At 41.7% G+C, this 20,359-nt stretch overlaps 3 protein-coding genes and 1 long non-coding RNA gene across 13 annotated transcripts in view; 2 read left to right on the top strand and 2 right to left on the bottom strand.

Moving 5' to 3' along the window:
* Positions 1-71: 71 nt before the first annotated feature.
* Positions 72-3,166, bottom strand: LOC107995120 (zinc finger protein 341). The gene is made up of 9 exons (XM_017052418.3): positions 3,026-3,166; positions 2,844-2,903; positions 2,457-2,730; positions 2,098-2,371; positions 1,820-2,014; positions 1,168-1,731; positions 825-1,094; positions 548-760; positions 72-458 (listed from the first exon to the last, which is right to left on the bottom strand). Exons 1-9 carry the CDS (start codon positions 3,054-3,056, stop codon positions 276-278), a joined length of 2,064 nt encoding a protein of 687 aa, XP_016907907.1. The 5' UTR covers positions 3,057-3,166; the 3' UTR covers positions 72-275.
* A 211-nt stretch (positions 3,167-3,377) lies between these two features.
* Positions 3,378-4,610, top strand: LOC107995121 (probable RNA polymerase II nuclear localization protein SLC7A6OS). The gene is made up of 3 exons (XM_017052419.3): positions 3,378-3,569; positions 3,662-3,910; positions 3,999-4,610. Exons 1-3 carry the CDS (start codon positions 3,405-3,407, stop codon positions 4,461-4,463), a joined length of 879 nt encoding a protein of 292 aa, XP_016907908.1. The 5' UTR covers positions 3,378-3,404; the 3' UTR covers positions 4,464-4,610.
* A 205-nt stretch (positions 4,611-4,815) lies between these two features.
* Positions 4,816-20,359, bottom strand: part of LOC107995119 (zinc finger protein ush) — a 166,005-nt gene continuing 150,461 nt past the window's right edge. For 9 of the 10 annotated variants that reach the window (XM_028665382.2, XM_017052416.3, XM_017052415.3 and 6 more), the window contains 7 exons: positions 9,634-9,890; positions 8,976-9,372; positions 7,951-8,670; positions 7,471-7,876; positions 7,144-7,402; positions 6,820-7,053; positions 4,816-6,743 (listed from right to left, as the gene is read on the bottom strand). In XM_028665382.2, the coding sequence (XP_028521183.1) occupies positions 6,309-6,743; positions 6,820-7,053; positions 7,144-7,402; positions 7,471-7,876; positions 7,951-8,670; positions 8,976-9,372; positions 9,634-9,890 (2,708 nt within the window). In that variant the 3' untranslated portion in view covers positions 4,816-6,308. Of the gene's footprint in view, positions 6,744-6,819; positions 7,054-7,143; positions 7,403-7,470; positions 7,877-7,950; positions 8,671-8,975; positions 9,373-9,633; positions 9,891-10,092; positions 10,867-20,359 lie in introns of those variants that run through there. The other variant, XM_017052412.3, reaches the window with a different exon arrangement.
* LOC133666982 (uncharacterized) lies at positions 17,294-20,289 on the top strand. The gene is made up of 2 exons (XR_009831974.1): positions 17,294-17,434; positions 17,542-20,289. It is a non-coding gene; the product is annotated as an uncharacterized LOC133666982 (long non-coding RNA).

The raw sequence follows: 20,359 nt of genomic DNA, 5'->3' as shown, positions 1-20,359 counted from the left end.
AACATCTTTTTTTTTAATACATCCATAAATTCCAAACGGCCTAAGGAAGGCGACATTAAAAATATTTGAGATATAGATAGATATAAGTTATTTATATTAATATATTTTATAATACAATTATCACAGATATGTAAACTACAAAATATTATATATACTATTATAAAATGCAACTCTTGCAAGTTTGCCAATGATCCCATTGCACGTAGTATGACAACTTATCTACAGCCTAGGCTATATTATAATTTAAATACAATTAAAAAATATATTTAAAAACTCTATTCGCCTGTCTGTTGTACCGAATATGTATCAGTGTTGCGTTTGATTTCATTATCCACTGTGTCAGATTTGATGAGAGCTTCGATTGTTGAGCTGACTTCTTTTAATACAGAAATGTTTTCTAATTTTATAGTACAAGTTTCTTCTCTGCAATCATCAGATTTTAACATTTCAGAAGTGATCTAAAATGAATGAACATATAATATAAGTTATTATTATTTAATAAATTTGTTAATTTGTTAAACTTAAGAAATTATTTTTAAGAAATTACTTTTCTCTGTATTTCATCAGCCTTAAATTTTTCTAATTTTTCTTTATCAGCAAGTCCAATTGCAGTCTTTGATGATGTTTGTCTCTTTGGAGTAGGTTTCCTTGGTTTAAATGATCCAGAAGCTTTCTTAGGTAACTGTGAACTCATATGCTTTTTAGTCTCATTAGACTGATCGCAATTATGAGTTAGCAATTGCTCTTTAGTTTTAAATGCCTGTAATATGAATTTCATAAAATAAATATTTATTTAAATTATATTCGATTAAATAAATACTTACGTGTGAGCAAATTTCGCATTTTAAATTATGTTTATTCATCTCATGATGCTTAAGAGCTTGTGCCCGATGGAAATTACGATTACAATGACTACAACTAAATCTTTTGATATTGCTGTGCGTCAATAAGTGACGCTTTAACTTATCAGGTCGTGAAAATTCACTCATACAACCTAAATAAGTTCTGAAGGGACACTTCAATCTTTTTGTTAAATCATGAATCAACATATGACGACCTAATCGGTCTTTTCGCTTGAATCTAGCTGGACAATGCTGTAATAAATAATTTATATTATAAAAAAAAATAAAACAATTTACGAACATTTTTTACTTTAATCATATTTACTGGACATAGAAATGGCGTTTCCTCGCTATGTATTAATTTATGATTGGCTAAGTATTGCTCAGTTTTAAAGGCCTTTCCGCAATCCTCACAAGTAAATCGTGCAGATGAGGCGTGCGTTTTCAAATGACGCCGTAAAAATCGTTCGATCAAAAAACTTTTTCCACAATGTAAACAAGCATAATCATGCGTTGTGGTTTCTGTATGATGTTGTAAAGCCTCCAAATTAGAAAAAGAGGATTTACAAATGGAGCAACAGTAATATTTTTCTGTTGTTTTTTGTTTTTGGACGGAATGGGCATATTGATGAAGTCCAAGATCAGACAAAGTATTAAATACTTCACCACATACATGACATCGATATTCTGATCTCTTGTGACTGCGAGTGTGCTCTAAAAAATCTTCAAGTTCAGCAAACATCATACTACAACTACTTTGCACACATTTGTACACTTTCAGTGCTAAGTGAGAGACTATAAGATGGCCCTTTAAAGCTTTGTACGAATCAAATATTTCTTTGCAAAACTGACAATGATAGGTACGATCTATGCTTCCATCTGGTGGTACCTAATAATGATTATAAAGAATTAAAGAAAAAAAAAAAAGAGAAATTGTCTGAAATTATAAGTTTGTTTCAAAATGTTTAATAAAATACCTCTGGGGGTAATGAGTGTATAGCGGTACCTGGCCATACTTTATGTGATGACATATGTTTTTTAACATTTGATTTTTGTGCGAATGCACGCCCGCATACAACACATTGATATGGTTTTTCCCCTGTATGAGAACGTTCATGTTGTTGCCAATAAAACTTTTTTGAAAATTGTTTGCTACAATAACCACATTTATACTGCAATGAAAAATTTATGTTAAAAAATATGTGAATTTAAATAAAAATATAAAAAAAAATTGTCATTTCATCAAAATATATACTTTTAAATTTTGTGTTTGATTATTAGTAGTTTCAGATTCTGTTATTAGATTTTCAGTCATTGGTACATCAACTTTATCTGTATTTTTAATATTTTGTTCTTGAGAAATATCACTTTGGAGAATTTGAGGTACTTCATTTGATTCATTTTTTAGAGGATCATTATCCCCTGGAATAGTAGAGTTTTCAAAAGTATCCAAACTTTCCGAACTTAATATAATTGGAACACTAAATGTGGAATCTGTTGTGAAATAATTAGCACCTTCTTGGTCCATACTATAAAAAATGAATGATATATTATTAAAGAAATATTTTTTTGATATATTATATATAATATATAATATAATATATATAAATTTACCTAAATAACATATCTGATTCTTCAAGTATAATTGGTTCATTAAGTTGATCATTTTGAACAAATGTTTCTTGAGGATTATATTGTGATACATCTTGACTATTGTTTTCCGTATGAACAGCCTGAGTGTCATCATTTACCAAAAATTGACTCAAATCTACTGTTTGTTCTTGTGTTTTTTGATGCGTTCTTTTGTGCAACACAAACATGTGCAATGATGTAAATTGACTTTTGCATTTTCCACATTGAAATATATCTTCCTCATCTTGATCAATTACTAAATATAAAGCATAAAAAAATATCGTTATAAATTTATCTTATAAAAATTTATACGAGAGAGAATTTTCAATCAATAGGTTATTTTATAGGCATTACTTCATCAAAACTTACCTGATTGCTCAACTTCAGTTATTAAAGTTGGAGAATCTAATAATGATTGTACTGATACACCTATAAGAAAAAAAAAAATAAATATTCTAAATTCTTAAAATGTTATTTAAAGTTTTTTTAAAAAAAAAAGATAAAATACTTGTTGGTTAACCCCACCTATTCCTATGAGAGAAAAATTTTACCTGTTAAAGCGTCGAAAATAGATTGCGCCATGTTTTATAATGATATTAACGCTTCATTTTAAGCAAAATCAACAATTAAGCTTTCATAAATTGTTTAATATAAAGAAAATGAACAAATTCCGAGTTGAAAACATACCGAGAATTTCTACGCCCTGCCAGCGTTGTTGCTGACCAGCGAATGATAATCGATATGTCGACCGTTGAAAACGATTTTAACCTCGAAATAAGACAAATAGTTTTGTAAATTGAACTTCATATTATACTTCATATAGTATATTATACATATAGTATATAATATACATAGCATGTAACATAACGGAACGAAACGTAAAACATCGGTGCGTTCGTGAATGTTTTTTTAAAACAATAAAGTATAAAAATGGCAGCAATATTACGTGTGAAACGTAGACACGATGATGAACCATTAAATACTTTAGTGATTTCACGTAAACGGCAAAAAACTACGGATGATGAAGTAGCAGAAGAAGCATTTTCAACTTCTCTAACCACAATTGCTAAACTTGCTGGAACTATTGCAAAACAGGTTTATATTTAAAAAAAAAAAAAACAAATATCTTTGATAAATTATACTAAAATATATTTACATTAAGATTATTATTTGTTTTATTTTTATAGGAAGATAGTGTCGACCATTTAATTCAAAACTATAGAAAAGATGAATTACAAACATATTTTAAACAACATCCTATAGATATAATAAATAAAGTAAGAGAAATAACAAAACAAACTTCAGTAGAGAATCGTTACAAAGTAATTAATTGTTTTCGATCTTTGAATAATGTCGAAAGTTCTGAAGAGAAGGTTATGACTGTAATAGATGTAGAAGATTCAATATCCATAGAAAAAAAGGATTCTCTAGAGAAAGTAAATAATAATATTTTCTTAATCATTTTTCACTTATTTCAATTGATAATTACTTTGTATAATTTGAATAATATTTGTTATTTTACAGGATGATAATTATGTATATGATTTATATTATGTCCATACCGAGAATGATATATGTTTAGATGATATAGCTATACATCCATATGAACAAGAATTGGTTTATGATACTTATAGAGATGATAGATATCCCGAAGATGAACATGAATCCGAGGATTCAAATTCAGAATCAAATTGGAGAAATGATTATCCTGATTCTGAAAATTATTCTGAAAAATCAATCGATGAAGATGATATGAGAGAGGCTGTTATGAATATGAGATTAGATGAGGAATCTGATTTATCCGAAGAAGATGATTTTATTTATGCAGTTGATGAAAATGATGTAAATACTTATGGTTACAAATATGCGAGATACAAAGCAAGAATAAAGGAAGAATTGGAGGAAGATGAGAATCATTTCAGTGATTACAGTATATGTGTATCTGAAGAATCAGATGAGGATAATGATAATTTAGATTACGTATCATAAAAAATAGTACAATTTAATTACATATAAGTCTTTTTATACTGAAAGAAAATAGCTAAATAGTCAATGACAGTTAATGCAGTACATTTCATATTATGTAAAATAATTTCAGTTAGTGGAATCAATATTAAAATTGTTTTCCAAATACAAGTCTTATGAGTTTATGCTATTTCTCCTACTACACAGAGGTAAAGGTCATGAAGATCTTTTATTTGTGTCTATATATTTATTACATATTTATATAGATATATTTTGTATGTAAAATTCATCTATCAAAATAAAAATAATAAAAGGTAAATCTAGATGTCGAAGTGACGAAGGAAAGTGTGTGTATAGGTGTTTAGAAAAAGAACTGTTTTCGACGATATGGCATATAATAATATACCAGATTTATAATATATAACAAATTATCGTGGAAGTATCAGATAGAGATTTACAAATTTTCAGTAAAGTAGTTTTTTCGTGATGTGTTATCAAATTTTTTGTATTTATTTTATAATAGTATATCGCGAATCTTGCATTTCTTTAGATAGCAATTAGCAGGAGACCTGTAAATAACATAACAATTACTTTTATAAAAGTATCTGCGAACGTTCGCGTTTTTTATCTGACTATACTACTCGCCGAAATACGAAAACAATTTTTACACAACTGAGATTTTTCGATCGCGAACGTTGTCGCATAATTCAATTTTTGGACAACGTTCAAATTACAACATTCGCATATTTGTTTTTTTTTTCTTTCGTTCTCACTTTCATTCTATCTCTCTCATCGTCAAACGTTCACGTGAAGAAATTCATGCTTTTAACGAACTCTTTATGTGATATGAATAGTACGCTGCGTATACGTGTAACACTGGCCTTAATTCTAATTTTTACATTTACGCGCTCGCAACGAATCCGTTACTTGTATACAAGTACAGGCGATGCTTTTTTTTTTTTTTTTTTGATTGTAATATAACGAAGCAAATACGTTGATAAGGACCCATTTATCCACCGTATCCAGAATTCGAAGAGAAATATTAGAGGTCATCGATTTATTCTCACTTTCTCGTTATTATTTATTCGAGACTGTTGGCAAAGAAATAGGAAACGACTCCGATCTTTCTTTCTTATGGCAGTATGGATATTATTACCAACATATTTACTCGTCAAAGAATATGAGCGCGATTTATGGACAATGAAATTATTTATTTATACCTATATATATTTATGTATAATATATTAAATGTCATATTGCAACTTAGCGTTTTCACAAGCTGGGAATTGGTATCATTTAAGATTATTAATATATCGTACCGTAATACTCTACTCGGCTACTGTACAACATTTTACACTCATCATTATTTTTTCGTAATTCCTTAGGTATGTGTCGATTATTACAACTATGAGATTATTGAAGAGTCATGAGATTGCACACCTTTTGTATCGGTCGATTGTGGCATATGAGATCAGCTGCATCGTAAACCTAACTGCACGATCCCTTTCATACGTGGATTTACATATCGTCCCATTCGACAGTTTCACTTTGGTACGTTTTATTTTATTTTTTCCTCTAATCCAATAATCTTTCTCTTGTCTAATTCATCCAAAGCAAACTATCGAACGTTGCCACGATCGCCTAACTTTCCCCTCTAACATTTTAGCTTACGTTTTACGCAGCCCCTTCTTCACGCATCGCACGTATGTACACGTCGGATAACTCAATTTATAAGTACAAACAATTCCCTGGATCAACAGAAATCACACAACGGTAGTCAACTAAATTGGATAGTCGGCAATTATATTATATATAAACTGGCAACAATTAACAGTCCCATTGGTTGTCCCAATTCCAAGAGTCTTTTTTTTAAAGTACCGACGCTTCGGTTCTGCTGCTTGGAGGCGTCGTCGCGTGACTGCTCGAATTATTGTTATTATTATTGTTGTTATTGTTACTAGCTTCCCCCGCATGACTCGAACAGTAGAACTTCTTATGAGCTATGAACGTGCTCAAATAATTGAAACTGATGTCGCAGGACCTGCAGTAACGCGGACCGCTCTTGTTGGGATCTAAACTTTCTTCAGGAGGTGGTGGCGTATCCTCGCGTTCTTGCTTCACCTTGTTAGCCACTGGGGGCGGTGGCGGAGGAGGTGGTGGAGGTGGTTGCGGACTCTTTCGAACTTCGGTTTTTCCGTTTACTTGCACCTCGGCAGGGATTTCCTCGGGAGTGGTGGCTGGAGCAGGCTCTGGAGTGGGCAAAACTGTTTCGTCATCGAGTACGCACGTTATATAATTTTCCTCCTAAAAAAAAGCCAAACGTGATTTTATCAAGGAATTTACGAGATAAGGGCGTAATGCAGTGTAGACGTTGCCATACCTGCAAATCGGTTCCGCGTTTCTCAAAGTGCATTTTGATGTGCGTTCTCATACCGCGTAACGTGTTTCCTTTGTAACGACAGATCGTGCACCTGAAAGCCTTCACGCCTTGATGCGCATCCATGTGACGTTGAGCCGCTCCGGCCGTTGGACTAACAGCACCGCAAACAGGACATCTCCAACCACCGGTCGGTCCACTGGTACAGGTATGGGTTGTTCCAGGTTCTATTATAGTCTGGAAATAGGAGATGTAAATTAATATTTTATCCGGGTGATTAAACGTTCAGTCTCGAGTCGAAATGAATGTAAAGAAATCGATATTAACTTTGCACTTGGAACATCGCGAATGATGTTCTTGGGGTTCTGGCCTTTTAGGACAGTAAAACGCTTGATGAGCTACTAGGTTGTCCATAGAGGCGAACTTGATTCCGCATGCGGCGCAAATTAACTGAACCAAAGGAGGCGAGGGTGTACCGGGTGGCGGAGGACTGTTGCTGACCGATGTCTCTCTCGCCTGGCAATAGTGCTTCTTGTGCGCGACAAAGTTCTCGTGTCGACAGAACACGATGTTGCACTCTTTGCACCTGGAAATCGAACGATTCTCGATCATCTAATTTTAGTTGACGCGTAAACTACGCAACGGAAACGTTACCTCGAGACACCCTGCTTCACGAGAACGCTAGGAACAGGTGGTGGAGGAAGTTCAGCCAATCTTAAAGCGAGTTCCGTCGGTGGTGGTGGAACGACAGTTGCAGTTACCGTAGGAGTAGATCCAATCGACCTCGCTCTAGGACTTGCGCTTCCTCTGGACCGTGGGCTTCCGGGTGGCGGAGGCAGAGAAGAGGGTGCCGGCGACACTCTGTTCTCCTTCTCGTCTTGATGAGCCGGTGACTTTCTCACGCTCAAGTCCAGCGGCGCTGAGCCCGATGGCGACGTGGACGATGCCACGACGGACGCGGGCGTAGTTGGTTTGTTCGCGGCTCGAAGAACCGGCGGAGGCTCGACCACGGCATTCTGACCCGTGGTTGCGAGGCCTCTTGTCATCGGTTGAAGATGACCTGCCGCAAAAAGGCCACGATTCGTGTACAAGCAGAATACAGGAGGCAAACAGGTGGAACGGACGAATACGCACCATTTGGAAGAAGGAAGCACGCGGTGTCAGGAGCGGGCAGAGTCGGCGCAGCTAGAACGCTGGCGCCGCGGAACAAAGAGTACGGCACGATCAGAATCGGGTTGGTGGGCAATGCCAGACACGGTTGCGGGGGTGGCGATTCGCCGGGGCTCGCGCTGGTCGGCGGCGATGCCTTGACCGAGGAGGAGGCGGCCACCGTGGCCGCAGGTTGCGCATCCTTCACCACGTGCCTGGTGCTGCAGTAGTGGGTCTTGTGCGCTCTGTAAGTCTTGAGCGAACTGAATCGGATGTCGCAATTTCTGCAGTATCTTTCCGCTTCCTCGTTCAACGAGCCGTTCGAGGCGGTCGCCGCGCCCGTTCCCGGAGTGGTGGCCGTGGTCGGCGCGGTTGGTATCGTGGGCGGCGCCGGGGACGCGGCGTGCATTCTCATGTGTCTGTTCAACGAGACCTTCTTGTCCGCGCTGTACGAACAGTGAGGGCAGGCGTACGCCTTCCTCACCTCGAATTTATTCGACTTCTCCTCGTCCTCCTCGTTGGCTGCCTCCTCCTCGAGCCGAGGACGGTGGGCGCAGTAGAAGGTGCGGTGCGCCTCGAGGGTGCTCGCTGAGCTAAAACGGATGCCGCATGGCGGGCAGATGAGGGGCGCCGGCCTGGCTGGCTCCACCGTGATCGTCTCCTTGCCGTCGGTTGGCAGCACGAACAGCCGACCTGACGCGATCGCTGCAACGTTCGTTTCTTCCAGTCAGTTGTGTATATATACTTTTCTATGCAGTTTTATGTGCGAGGAGGTGATACCGCGAGGAGATAGGATGATGATATATCGTTGGAGCGATGCTGATCTTTGGAATTGGAGAGAGAAAGAATGAAAGTCGTTTTCGCTTTAAGTTTCACAATCGCAATTTAACCACAGAATTACCGATCTAATGTACTTTTCCCTTCTTTCTGTTCTAGCATTTTTTTCTCGCGCAGATATATCTAGAAGAAATGTTCAAAGATCCGAGAGATGATCTAATCATGGTAGTTACCGTTCTGAAGTCCAGCCGGCAGGGGTGGCACAGGATTCGGCGGCGAGGTATTTTCCGGTTTGACGGTGAGCGCGGCTACAGCGGCGGGCCGAAGCGCAGGATCCGTCGCCAGACTAGCATTGAGTCTCAGTCTTGGTGCTGCTTCATCATCGAGTTTCAGCTTTTTCTCTGAAGGTGTCTCGTCCGCGTTCGATCGTCTCGAGGAGTCCTCCGAGTCCCTCCTGCACACGGACTCCCGCCTTCTGGTCGAGGAGGACGAGGAGGACGAGGACCTCGGCTGGCAATCCTCTTCCTTGACCACGACCATGTTGGAATCCTCGTCCGTGTCCTTCGGGCTCGATTCTCGGGTTTGATTGGCCCTCGGAGTGACATGTCGATCTCTCAAACTTCTTGCAACCTGTGCGATCGAACGTTTCGAAATTTCGTAACTTTCTCTCGAGCAATTGGATCAATTGAAATTTTAAAAGTTAAGCTCATCGTAAAAGATATTATACGCGTGTCATTTCTTCGAGTAATAATAGAATAAGAATATCTCTGAATCGGATCTACAAGATTCGTCGACACATCTGTAAATTGGTTAAGTCAATCAAGTTCTTGGGTTAATCAGATTAGATCTTTAATTAGATTAGATAATAATCGATTCCCAATTAAATTTTACCTCGATATCCTCGGTAAGACTAGCAAGCCGTTTCCGAGCATCTTCAGAGAGAACGCTGAGCCTCAATCTGATATCTTCAGCGGCCGAATTCGCGATCACAACCGACGAGGAAGGGGGATTCAGTCTCGGTGGTGGCGGCAAACTCGATTCCTCCTCGACGATCGGCGCGATCGGGCTCGAAACCGCCGACCCACCGCCCTCCACTCCACTGCTCACCGAAGGTGTCTTCTCCGAGTCGCTCCATTCCTCATCCTCCCCTGAAACCGTGAAACAACGTCATTTTTACCTTCCTTTTCTCTAACGATCCAATTTCTCCGATCTAATCTTCCCTCTTCCCGAACCGAAACTTTTTACCAACTTTTCAAAGGAGAAGAAAAGAAAGAAGAAATAGCAGAACAGGTACGACTTTCGATCAAACATTTTGCTTATTATCGTTAATATTATTATACATATTCGTACATTTCCTCGAGTTGTCCCAACAGCGGTTGACGAATTCGCCAGAAACGACCATGGCCCGCGAAAACGGATCCGTGACGGCGGAGCCGGAAGCAAGAGAACGAGAGAAAAAGGAAAAGGAAGAGAGAGAGAGAGAGAAAGAGAGAGAGAGAAAGAAAAAGGAAGACACGCACGCGAAACGATGCGTCTCTATGGCCGTTCGGCTCCCTAATGGTCGTTCGCCACGCCAGCCTTTGCGTACCCTCTGTTCCCTTCTCCCTCTGTCCCACCACCGGCCTATCTCTCTCTATTCGTCTATCTATCCCTCCACCAGGCCACCCCACTCGGTGCACCCTTCGCACGCCTCGAATCGGGATCCCCCACCATTCCAAGCGAGAGCCGCTTCGACGCCGAAAGGGGCTGCTCTCGCGTCGAAATTTCGGATAACCTCGACGATGATCTCGGGGTTGTCTCCATCGTTTATTGGCCCATTCTGCGGAACTGTATCCACGCTTTCGAAACTATTTCGAAGCGATATGGATTTAAAGGTGATGTCCCCCCCTCCTCTTTTCGAGATCCTTATCTCGAATGCAGGTCGTATCTTTCAGGTAGAAAGGAAGTTGGACCGTGGCGAGTTATTTTCTTTGTCCTCTTTTAATTACTCGCATACCGTTCATCATCTTTCAACTTATATACTCCGAACTTCAATTAACACCGAGGCATTTAAAATTTTCCTTACGTATCTAGCCTTCTCGATCAGACTCAAAACTATTCTCGATCACGGTTAACTCCCCTCCACTTGCCTAATTAAAACGTTCGTTAGGTCGCAGAAAAACTTGAAGATCGATCTGTCCAGCACGCGAAAAAAACCCTATCGAAAGCTCGGCGCAGTTGGGGAAACATCCTGTTGCCAGGCAAGTGGAGCAATGCTCGACACGGAGTCGACACCTCGAATCGCCGTGATCTTTCGCCTTCCAACGATTCGCCACGGATATCCAGCACCGGGCAAAGCGTAACACATCCACACCAGGTGGTTTTGTCCTCGAAATCGAGACGACACGCGTACCCGTCCGTCGAATTACCCGGATGCTTTAATTGCCTGCTTGCCTGGCCGAGGCTCTCCGCCCCTCCTCTCCGTGTACACGAGCGAGAAACGAGACGAAAGAAGGGGCGAGATGCCGAGGAAGATTGGGGCAAAGGGTTGGAGCGCACTTCTAGCCTATCCACGGCTCGCATCTACAACTCGGTCGTGTTCCTTCTGCCTCTCTGTAAATAAGCGGTCATCGATGGATCGCTTGCTGGGACCGGCACTACCGCTACTACTACCTCTTCTTCTTCTTCTTCTTCTTCTTTCTTCTTTACTCGTCGCCTCCCTCTCTCCTTTTCCTAATGCTATCTGCAATTCGAGTCTTTATTTCTTCGAGCCGAGGCTTGTCGTCGTTCTTCCATCCGACGAGGGGAGACCATTCTTAATTGCACGGGTGTACAAGCTACCTGGGACCGCGGTACACGCTTGTCTCGCGTTTACGCGCGAGCTTCGTTGCGGGCGAATCGAAATTGTGGAGCTTGTTTCGATTCTTCTCTCCACGAGTGCGATCGAATTTTCGAAATATCCGAACGAATTCTTCGAACGAATTATTTATCAACAGCGGTAGTAGTTGTAATTATAAGCAACAATAAAATAAAAAACTTTGCGACGAGTTCGCGGTAAGTTTATTCGAATTATGTAAATTATAAACTGGCTGATTATCCTGCTGCCCGTCGTGAAGCATCGAAATTGTAAAATTGCGAAATATTTGCATTATCGGAAAAACTATTACTCTTATCGTTCCGCTTATCATTTGTCAATTCCGTGATATCATTAATTAATGAGTTAACGTAAACGAGGCCCTGACCATAAATAACTTTTTCACTTTTCAGAAAGCGGATCAACTTCGATAAATCTTGCGAGATCCACCATCCGATTGTTAAAATCGAGGAGAATCGCGTTCCATAAATTTTTCTTCAACCCCTACGGTTCGGAAACAAAATCGACATCTCCGCCTTCGACCTCGTTGGTCACGTCACCTTTCACGTTACTTGGAATCATCGCTCGAGTGCACGCTCCATCCCCAAGACGTTTCACCGTGTTCCAACGACTCTATCGAGCACGAGCACTAATGTCCCACGAACTGATTTAAAAACCCACAACGCTCGTTCTTCCGATCCTCCTTCCTTCTTTCGTCTTTTCCTTCTCGTCTCGCCGCAACGAGGAGGGGGATTATACCATTCTTAATTGCACGTGCATGCAAACGTTCAACGGCCGATCGAGAGGGCTGCACCTTGCTCGCGTACAACCGCTTTACCCGCAACCGCCACCAACCACCTCCGCCTTCGCCGAGGGTGTAATATATCTCGAAAAGAAGACGGTGGTGGTGGTGGTGGTGATGGCGGTGGCGATGGTGGTGGCTGGTCGAGGGGCAGATGAGGGCAGGGGGTCGAACACGGCCGCCATTAACATATCCGCGGGCTGATAAGCCGTTTCTGAGAACCGATACCGCGCCCGTGTACACCTTCGGCCCCCGCTTTATAAGAGAAACGAACAGCCGCGTGAGAAACGGAGTTCGGAAGTTCTCCTCCTCTTCGCCGTTTGCGCCATTGTTCCCCTCCACCTCTCCGCCTGTGCGTCGCGACCAGGCTTTTAATTGAATTTAGAAACAACCGTGAACAACCAGTTGTTCGCCGCTATTCCTTCCAAACTGCGCGCTACACGCGTTTTAATCGCGCGTTTTATCTCGCTATCTCGGATCGTTTTTTTCTTTTCCACCTTCTTTTCCCCCGCAATCGCCTTCGAGGTGAATTGTGAATAGGAACAAAAGAGATATAGAAAATAATAGTTGGTCGTTGCATAAATGAGTGCAGTGGCCGATATGCCTCGGCACGTGGCTAATTTTCGCTTAGTCGCATTATTAATGCATTATCGCGTTACATGCGTGTCAAAGGCGAGCCGACACGTGTAACGAGTGTATATCTTTTTAACTTACTTTTTAGTCTTTTTACTTATTCATTCGTTCGCTCGACGATTCGTCTTTTCGAAAAATTTCTCTTCTTCTTTTCTCAAAAATCGCTTTACAACTTAGAAAGAAGGAAAAGAGAAAGAAAAAGAAAAACCTCCTCTCTTCTCGCGCTTCCCGAAAGGTCACCAAACCGACGGTCCCTCGCCCTCGACATCTTCCCATCATCGATCGACAAAGAAGAAGCAAACACGTTCCTCTGCGCTTCCTCCCAGCCCCACCCCTCCCCGTCATCTTTCCTTTGCGTAGCCACGGAGGGAGGAGGACACCGGTGGCAGGAAAACGAGCGCAACGGTAGCAGCTTCATCGGCGCTATGCAAATAGGATCCTGATCGTGACGCGGGTAGGCAAACACGCGACGTACAGGTAACAGGCAGGTCTGGTGAGGTCTGAGTGAGTTCTCTCCGCTTCCTCCTCCTCCTCCTCCTCCTCCTCCTCTTCTTCTTTCTTCTTCTCGTTCCTTCTTTCCACCCGTATTACGGCAGAGTGTGCGCGCCCTGTTTTCACGGGGCCACGACCCATGCAAGAGATGCATGCCACTCGTACCGAACGATGCATCCATGAACACTTTGCTCTTCTCTTTCTCCTTCTCTCTTCCCTCCATCCCTTTGCGATGTGTTTCTCCCCCCTCTCTCTCTCTCTCCCTTTCCCTCCGTTCACCAACGGTAGCCAACGTCTTTTTCTCTCCACCGAGTCTACACGCTGCTGCATCGTGGAGATATGCTAATGCAGCCGTCCCGATCGTGACACTGCGGCTGCTAAGTGAGAGCTCAAGTCGCAACCTTCTCATCGGCTCCTACGCCGCGCGTCCAATCCTCTTCCTCGTCCCTTCTTCGATCTCGCTCCCTCGCTCCTCGATCCTTGCCCACCATCTTTCTTGCATCCGTGTTGACAGTCGGCCTAATATTTTCGGACGACGTTTCCTCCTCCCATTAAACGGCGCGGATCCAACTAGAAAGATCTCGTACTAGAAACGTCCCACGATTCTAGCTAGCTCTGATATTTTTAACACTGTGATGTCACAATCCGTTGGAATGGAATCGTAAGTTTATTTAAAACTGTAATCTGTCAATTTTCTCTTAATCTAATAAGAGAAGTTTTTGTGAAATTTTCTGTACCCGATCTGATGGTTATTCAAGACAATTGGAAATTGTACAAATGTGAGAAGAAGCAGGGGGGAGAGGAGAGTTTAGAGCGGGAAGATGGTGGTCTCGTCCAAGGTTAAACAAGATCTCGATCTTGATCTCGGGTGGGGCGCGACGTAATAAAGGAGGGGCGGACACATTTGGAAAGGGATCGATCGTTTGGAAACGAGAGAGTGACCGAGAGGAACATCGCCGCCAATCGTGCCTCGTCACGGATACAAGGATCCGTGGCCGGCCTCTTGTAGTACAACATTATGCACAATTTACCGGACGACGTCTCTAGAACGAAACTGTCCATGTTCCGATTCAATTAAACGCCGATGCAATCGATCAATTCAATTCGTCCCGTTACACTTAGCTCTTCAAGATTCAGCGGGCATCGGTGCAAGCACACCTCATTAAAACGCAAATCTACCCGATCGATCCGATATCTTCGATCTGCCTTTATTCCGGCCTGCTCCTCGCCTCCTCCTCCTCCTCCTCGTCGTTCTCTTCGTCGTACCGACGAAGGGGGCGATCGAAGGAGGGGGAGAGAGAGAGGATGGATCTTGTAGCGGAGAGACCGTCCACGTTCAGTCCATCCCTTCCAAGAAGTTCAGATCACGTCGCGGAGGACATTATTCATGCAAAGCTCTTACTACGTCCACCTCGTCTTCTATCTGCGTATCAACACGCATGGGTATATACGTGGCCGTCATACGTGTAGTGACGGCCAACCAACTCGAATCGCCTCCGATCATCGTCGGATGGAATATTCGACTTTGGGGAAAATTATCATATCATTTTGGACGAATTTTCCTACAACTTTCTTCACAAAATTAATATTATATGATACAATGTAATTTGGAATCTTTGGAGAATTTACCATTCTGGAATCTTTAGAGAATTATGATTTTGTAATTCGTAAAGAATTTTGGAAATGTTCGGAGAATTTACAAATTTTTAAGGAATGGACAAATTAGAAATTTGGATTCTTCGTTCTTGGATTATCGAAATTTTGGAGAGTTGATGACGCAATGTTTTTCAGCGATCGTATCCCTGTCTGTACGCGGCTTAAGGTAACGCATCGCGTGTTCGTCCTGTCTGTACGAGAGAGTGAACTTCACGTGACGGCGGGTCTCGCGTGTGCATACACGTACGACAATAATGATAGTAATTATGCTAAAGGGCAACGATAAATCCCCAACGTCGATATCGTGACGAGATAGCGTAACATTTCGACTTTCAGCCATTTACCACTTAATTACTTCGATCGGCCGATCGGGTACGAAAATAAGCGGCGATTACCAGCCGGGAATATTATTAGTTCATTGAGCCGAGTGAATAAAGCTAATGGTGGCCCGTTATTAGCGAAATTACGGCTCGATATTATGTTCTAATGGCGATGTTTACCGATGGATATCCACCAGCATCGGTAATGCTCACTCTCCAATGTACCTGTTGAGACTTTATTACGTGTTGGCACGTTCGTTATTTCGGAAGTTGCACGGATTATCTCGATCGCTTCAACCGATCTTGGACCGTCTTCCATTCACTTCGATCGAATTTTAGCCTCACGAATCTTTCCACTTTTCTCCTCGAGCTTAATTAATTTTTCAAACAGATGGGGCCACTTTTGTGGGATTCTATATTATTAACGATTAACGGTTTCCTCGTCCCCGTTACAACTGGTAACCGTGTCTCGTTCCGCTCATTGTCTATTTCGCCTGTAGAAAAATAAATAGATAAACAAATGATCCCCATAAATTTCCATACGATTGTCCTACGTCGAAAGCATTCTCGTACGCGGAGAAACGATCTCCGATCAGCGCCGGGACGCAGCTGTTTCTTCTTTTATCTCGCGACAGGAACAGGATCCGTGCAGGTCGTTTCGCTTGCTAGCAGGACCTTCGAGGGACGTTATCACTACTCGCCATCTGTCACCGAGCTTCGTTTTCACTGCTTTTGCTGGTGATTTTTTCTGCTGCCCGGTGAAAACCAGAAATCGAGCCCGCCAACTGTGCCGCGAGGAGCAATCACGTCTCTCTCTCTCTCTCTCTCTCAATCGAACCACGTTCGTGCGTACGATCCTCAAATTTATTCACTTTTATTTCATTATTACATAGATTACTCAAAGTAAATTATTTGTCCCTCTCCTTCGTTACTTCGATAGTATTTTTGTCGTAATTTCTCTCATCGATAACTTTCTATCCTATTTATATTCGGGAAATTCAGACTTAGTTCCGATTATCTGATTTCATAATTAAAAAAGTTTACAGTGGAAGAGATTATCCGGACTAATTGGGAGAACTAAATCCTTTCCGATTTAATTCGGAATAATCGGTTAGAAAGGAAACAATTAGAAATCGAATAATTCTTAAATATGAACGTTACGTAAAAAAGATATATCTCTGTAAGAGAAATTTGCATAATCGGTTGTCGGATAACCGAAATTCGGACAATCGATATTGTATCTATAAATTTCACAACGGCGTAAATCACGTTCACCGGATTTTTCGCATATGTTGAACGCATATATACAAAAATTGGGTCAAGATCGAACGATTCAACTTCTATAAATTCCGGGAACAAACATCTATATTCTCGAATTTCAATTTCAGAAACGCTGTCGAAATTCATTTGGAACCCAGGATGGAAAAAAATAGGCTTTGATAAAAAAAGAAAAAAAAAGAGAAAAAGAAAAAGGAAAAAAACAATTGCACGGAGCGGTAAAGGGCAGAGGCGTGGTAGCACGGCGAGTATCGAAGAAAGAAGGTTTATCTGTCCGAGTGTCTCTGCTGGTGTCAACGGCTGGTATCTCTTAATGACTGCCCCATCTTTCAAGGCTTAATCGTCGACACGTATAAAGCATATCCCTGGCCCCTCTGCATATTCAATGCGCATGGACGAAGCGGGCTCGTGCTGTGTACACGCGTTCCAAATTATCTGCCGCCTCCTCCTTCGATTAAAATTCCGGATTCCCGTATTCTGGATGAGAACAAAACGTCCTGGACCCGATACCCACTCTCTTATTCACCAATCACGCTATCTCCCCTTCTCTCTCTCTCTCTTCCTTTTCTTCTTTTCATCTCTCTTTCGTAGAGACGTTTCTAAAGTTCTCGTCGGGAAGATTTCTTTATCTCGCCTCAGAATTTTGGAACTTGAAAGCGTATCTTGGAGATAATCGAGGTGAATATCGTTACATCTTCTAGTCTTCCTTTCTCTCGTCTTCTTCTTCTCCGTTTCCAAAGTGACTCCAACAGATTCTCCAACAGATTTCTTTTATCTTCCTTCAGAATTTTCGAGCTAACTTTGAACTGCACCTCGAAGATGATATAATGTTTTTGGACAAAATGGGATATTTAGAATGGTATTCGAAGAAAGTGTCGTAAAGAATTCCACAAGTATATATATATATATACGTATCACGTTCATAATTATCAGAGAATGTGAAATCTATTCGAATATTCGAATATAGACTGAAGGATTTTGCAACGAATTTTTCCCCTTCGATCCAACCGTCTATTGCTTACTAATTTATCTCGATCGCATATGAGAAGATAGAAAGAATGGAAATTCGACGATATCTACGATAACCGGACTCCTCTAGATTGGTTCCAAATAAAACAAAATCCAATGGCAATTATATTCACAAAATATTCCGTTGAGCCGGCCGCGATACCATCTCGCCTCTCTTTCTTCGTTCTTTCGATACAATCAACGAAAATGGATCTGGATCGAGTCTCATTGTGGCAGCGAACGATACTACATCGCGTAGCCGAAAGATCTTCAAGGGACCCGTATATAGCAGAACTCGAGCGAGTTAGACGCAACGGAGAGAAAGAGAGAGAGAGATAAGGAAAAAAAGATGACAGAAATGAAGGAAGGAAGAGAGATCGCTAGTAAGAGAGATAGAAACGGAAAAACGAAGATAGAGAGAGAGAGACGGGGAGAGAAACAAGAGGAGAGAAGATGGGTAGAACTCGGTTCTCGTCTAGCTGGAAGATCTAATCTCTCGTTCCCGCGCTGCGTGCCTAATTAAAGATCGATATCTCTCGATATTATTGCACCCCCTCCTTGTACCACCTTCCAACCACCACCCCATCGGCCCGCCATACTCCCCCTCCGCCACGTAGCAGGTTATTAAATTCTCCTATCTCGAGGATCTGGACTGGCCGGTCCTACCCGCCCCGTATCTGATCCGGTCAATCTTTAGTCTCGTTACCTTTCGGCCCTCCGTTCGGCCACGATCGAGTCGATTCGACTCTTTACAAATTTCCAAAGTGGACCCAGACCCCCGAATCTTCGCGGGCCCATGAGAAACAATCGTGAAGGGAAGCTTCTCGCCCGGTGAGGAGAACTTTCGATTCGATGGATTTAGCATTCGATGGATGGCCACAGAGAGAAAGACACTGCTCTACGATAATTCCTCTTTCCTTTCGGCGATGAGCAAAATCGAATCAATAATATTTGGCATGATATATATATTTTCTGAAAATTTTGCAATTTTGGACTCGATGGATCGTTGCAATTGTCGAAAGGATATTGTTCTACGAAAATTTTTCTTTCCTTTCGATGAAAGTGGAACGGAATGATATTGTTCGGAAGAATATTGTTCTACCGATAATTCCTCCTTTCTTTCGAAAATGGAATAGTGCAGCTTTTTGAAATTGAATTAATTTGGAATGATATATATATATATATTCCGAAAATATTGTAATTTAAAAGAAGAATAAATCTACAACGAACGTGAGTCATCAACTGGTAGCTGTCTATCGGACGCGAGGAAGCGATTCCAACTTAATCCTTGCTGATGAAGAAACTACAGATGCGGCGAATCAATCGAGGGACACTGTGAACGCGGCTTAAAACATTGAGACGTGACCAATGCTCGTTGCCACGAAGGCAATGCCACATCGGGCAATTATCGCTCGGCAGGACCTCGACGTGCATACATTAAGGCCGACTAGCTTCCTCTCTTTCTCGCACCTCCGCGTCTCGATCCTCCGCCCGCGACAGAGAGGCGAACCACGACGACGACGACGACGACAACCACGACGACGACGACAACGACGACGACGACGACGACGACGACGGTGAACCGACACAACGAGATTTCGTATCTGACCAGGACACTTCTCGCCTACCTTCTGGACGACGTTTTAAGATCGATATCGAACCGCTCTGGAACTCGACCGAATGAATAATTATCAATGGACCCGGCATATCTCGCCACCCAAACCCTCCGCGCTCCTATTTTTTCGATTTTCCTCGACGAATCACGACCGCCTCGTGACGCGCTCATCTAGCCGTTAAAGAAACGAGTTTTGGAATTTTTAATACGGGGGGATTAAAAGGATGGAGCGTCGTTTTGACATAGTTTTTTTTTTTCTTTAATAGAAATTGGGATTACGCAACGACGAGGCTAATTTTTGTTCCGTGAAATTGAATACAAATTTATCGAATTTTCAAAACGGTTACGATCCATTATTATTTCCCGATTTATTAGAAAAAAAAAGAAGGTTCGTCGAATGAAATTATCTCAACGGCCCGACGAAAGATCGACGATGATCTGTGCTTCGAAGGTGTTAAGGATGGAATGATGAAAAATTTCCACGGAGCAGATCGTCGTCGTAAAGCCGACCGGTATGAGGTATCGAAAACTCGAACGGGGTTATTTACGATCGTATCCACGAGCAATCCCTCGCGTAGCGAACTCTCACGTACTTATACGTGCCTGGATTTAACCTCGCCGTTATATATCAGTATAACCAGACTGCACGTTTAATAGCCGCTAAAACGTCCTAAGAACCTTGTATACAAACCATAAACACAGTTTGCGGAGAACAAAAGGAGAGAGAGAGAGAGAGAGAGAGAGAGAGAGAGAGAGCAGGGTCCTCGATACTCGTAAAAGTATCGACGACGACGAACGCGGAGATGTATCGAGAGGGTTCTTAAAATAATTTTATACTACTTTATATTACTCCAATGTTACTTTATTCTCTACTAACGATTTCTAATAAAAGCTTCGAAAGGAAACAAAATCGTGAAATATAATAAGGAATAAAATATGCTTACAACGATTCTTCGCGAGAACTCGTGATTTTCGTTCTC

The sequence above is a fragment of the Apis cerana genome, linkage group LG11 (assembly GCF_029169275.1).
Source record: "Apis cerana isolate GH-2021 linkage group LG11, AcerK_1.0, whole genome shotgun sequence".
NCBI classification, from domain to species: domain Eukaryota; kingdom Metazoa; phylum Arthropoda; class Insecta; order Hymenoptera; family Apidae; genus Apis; species Apis cerana.
Note: the sequence above shows the minus strand (reverse complement) of the source record. Positions and strands in the feature narration are given on the sequence as shown.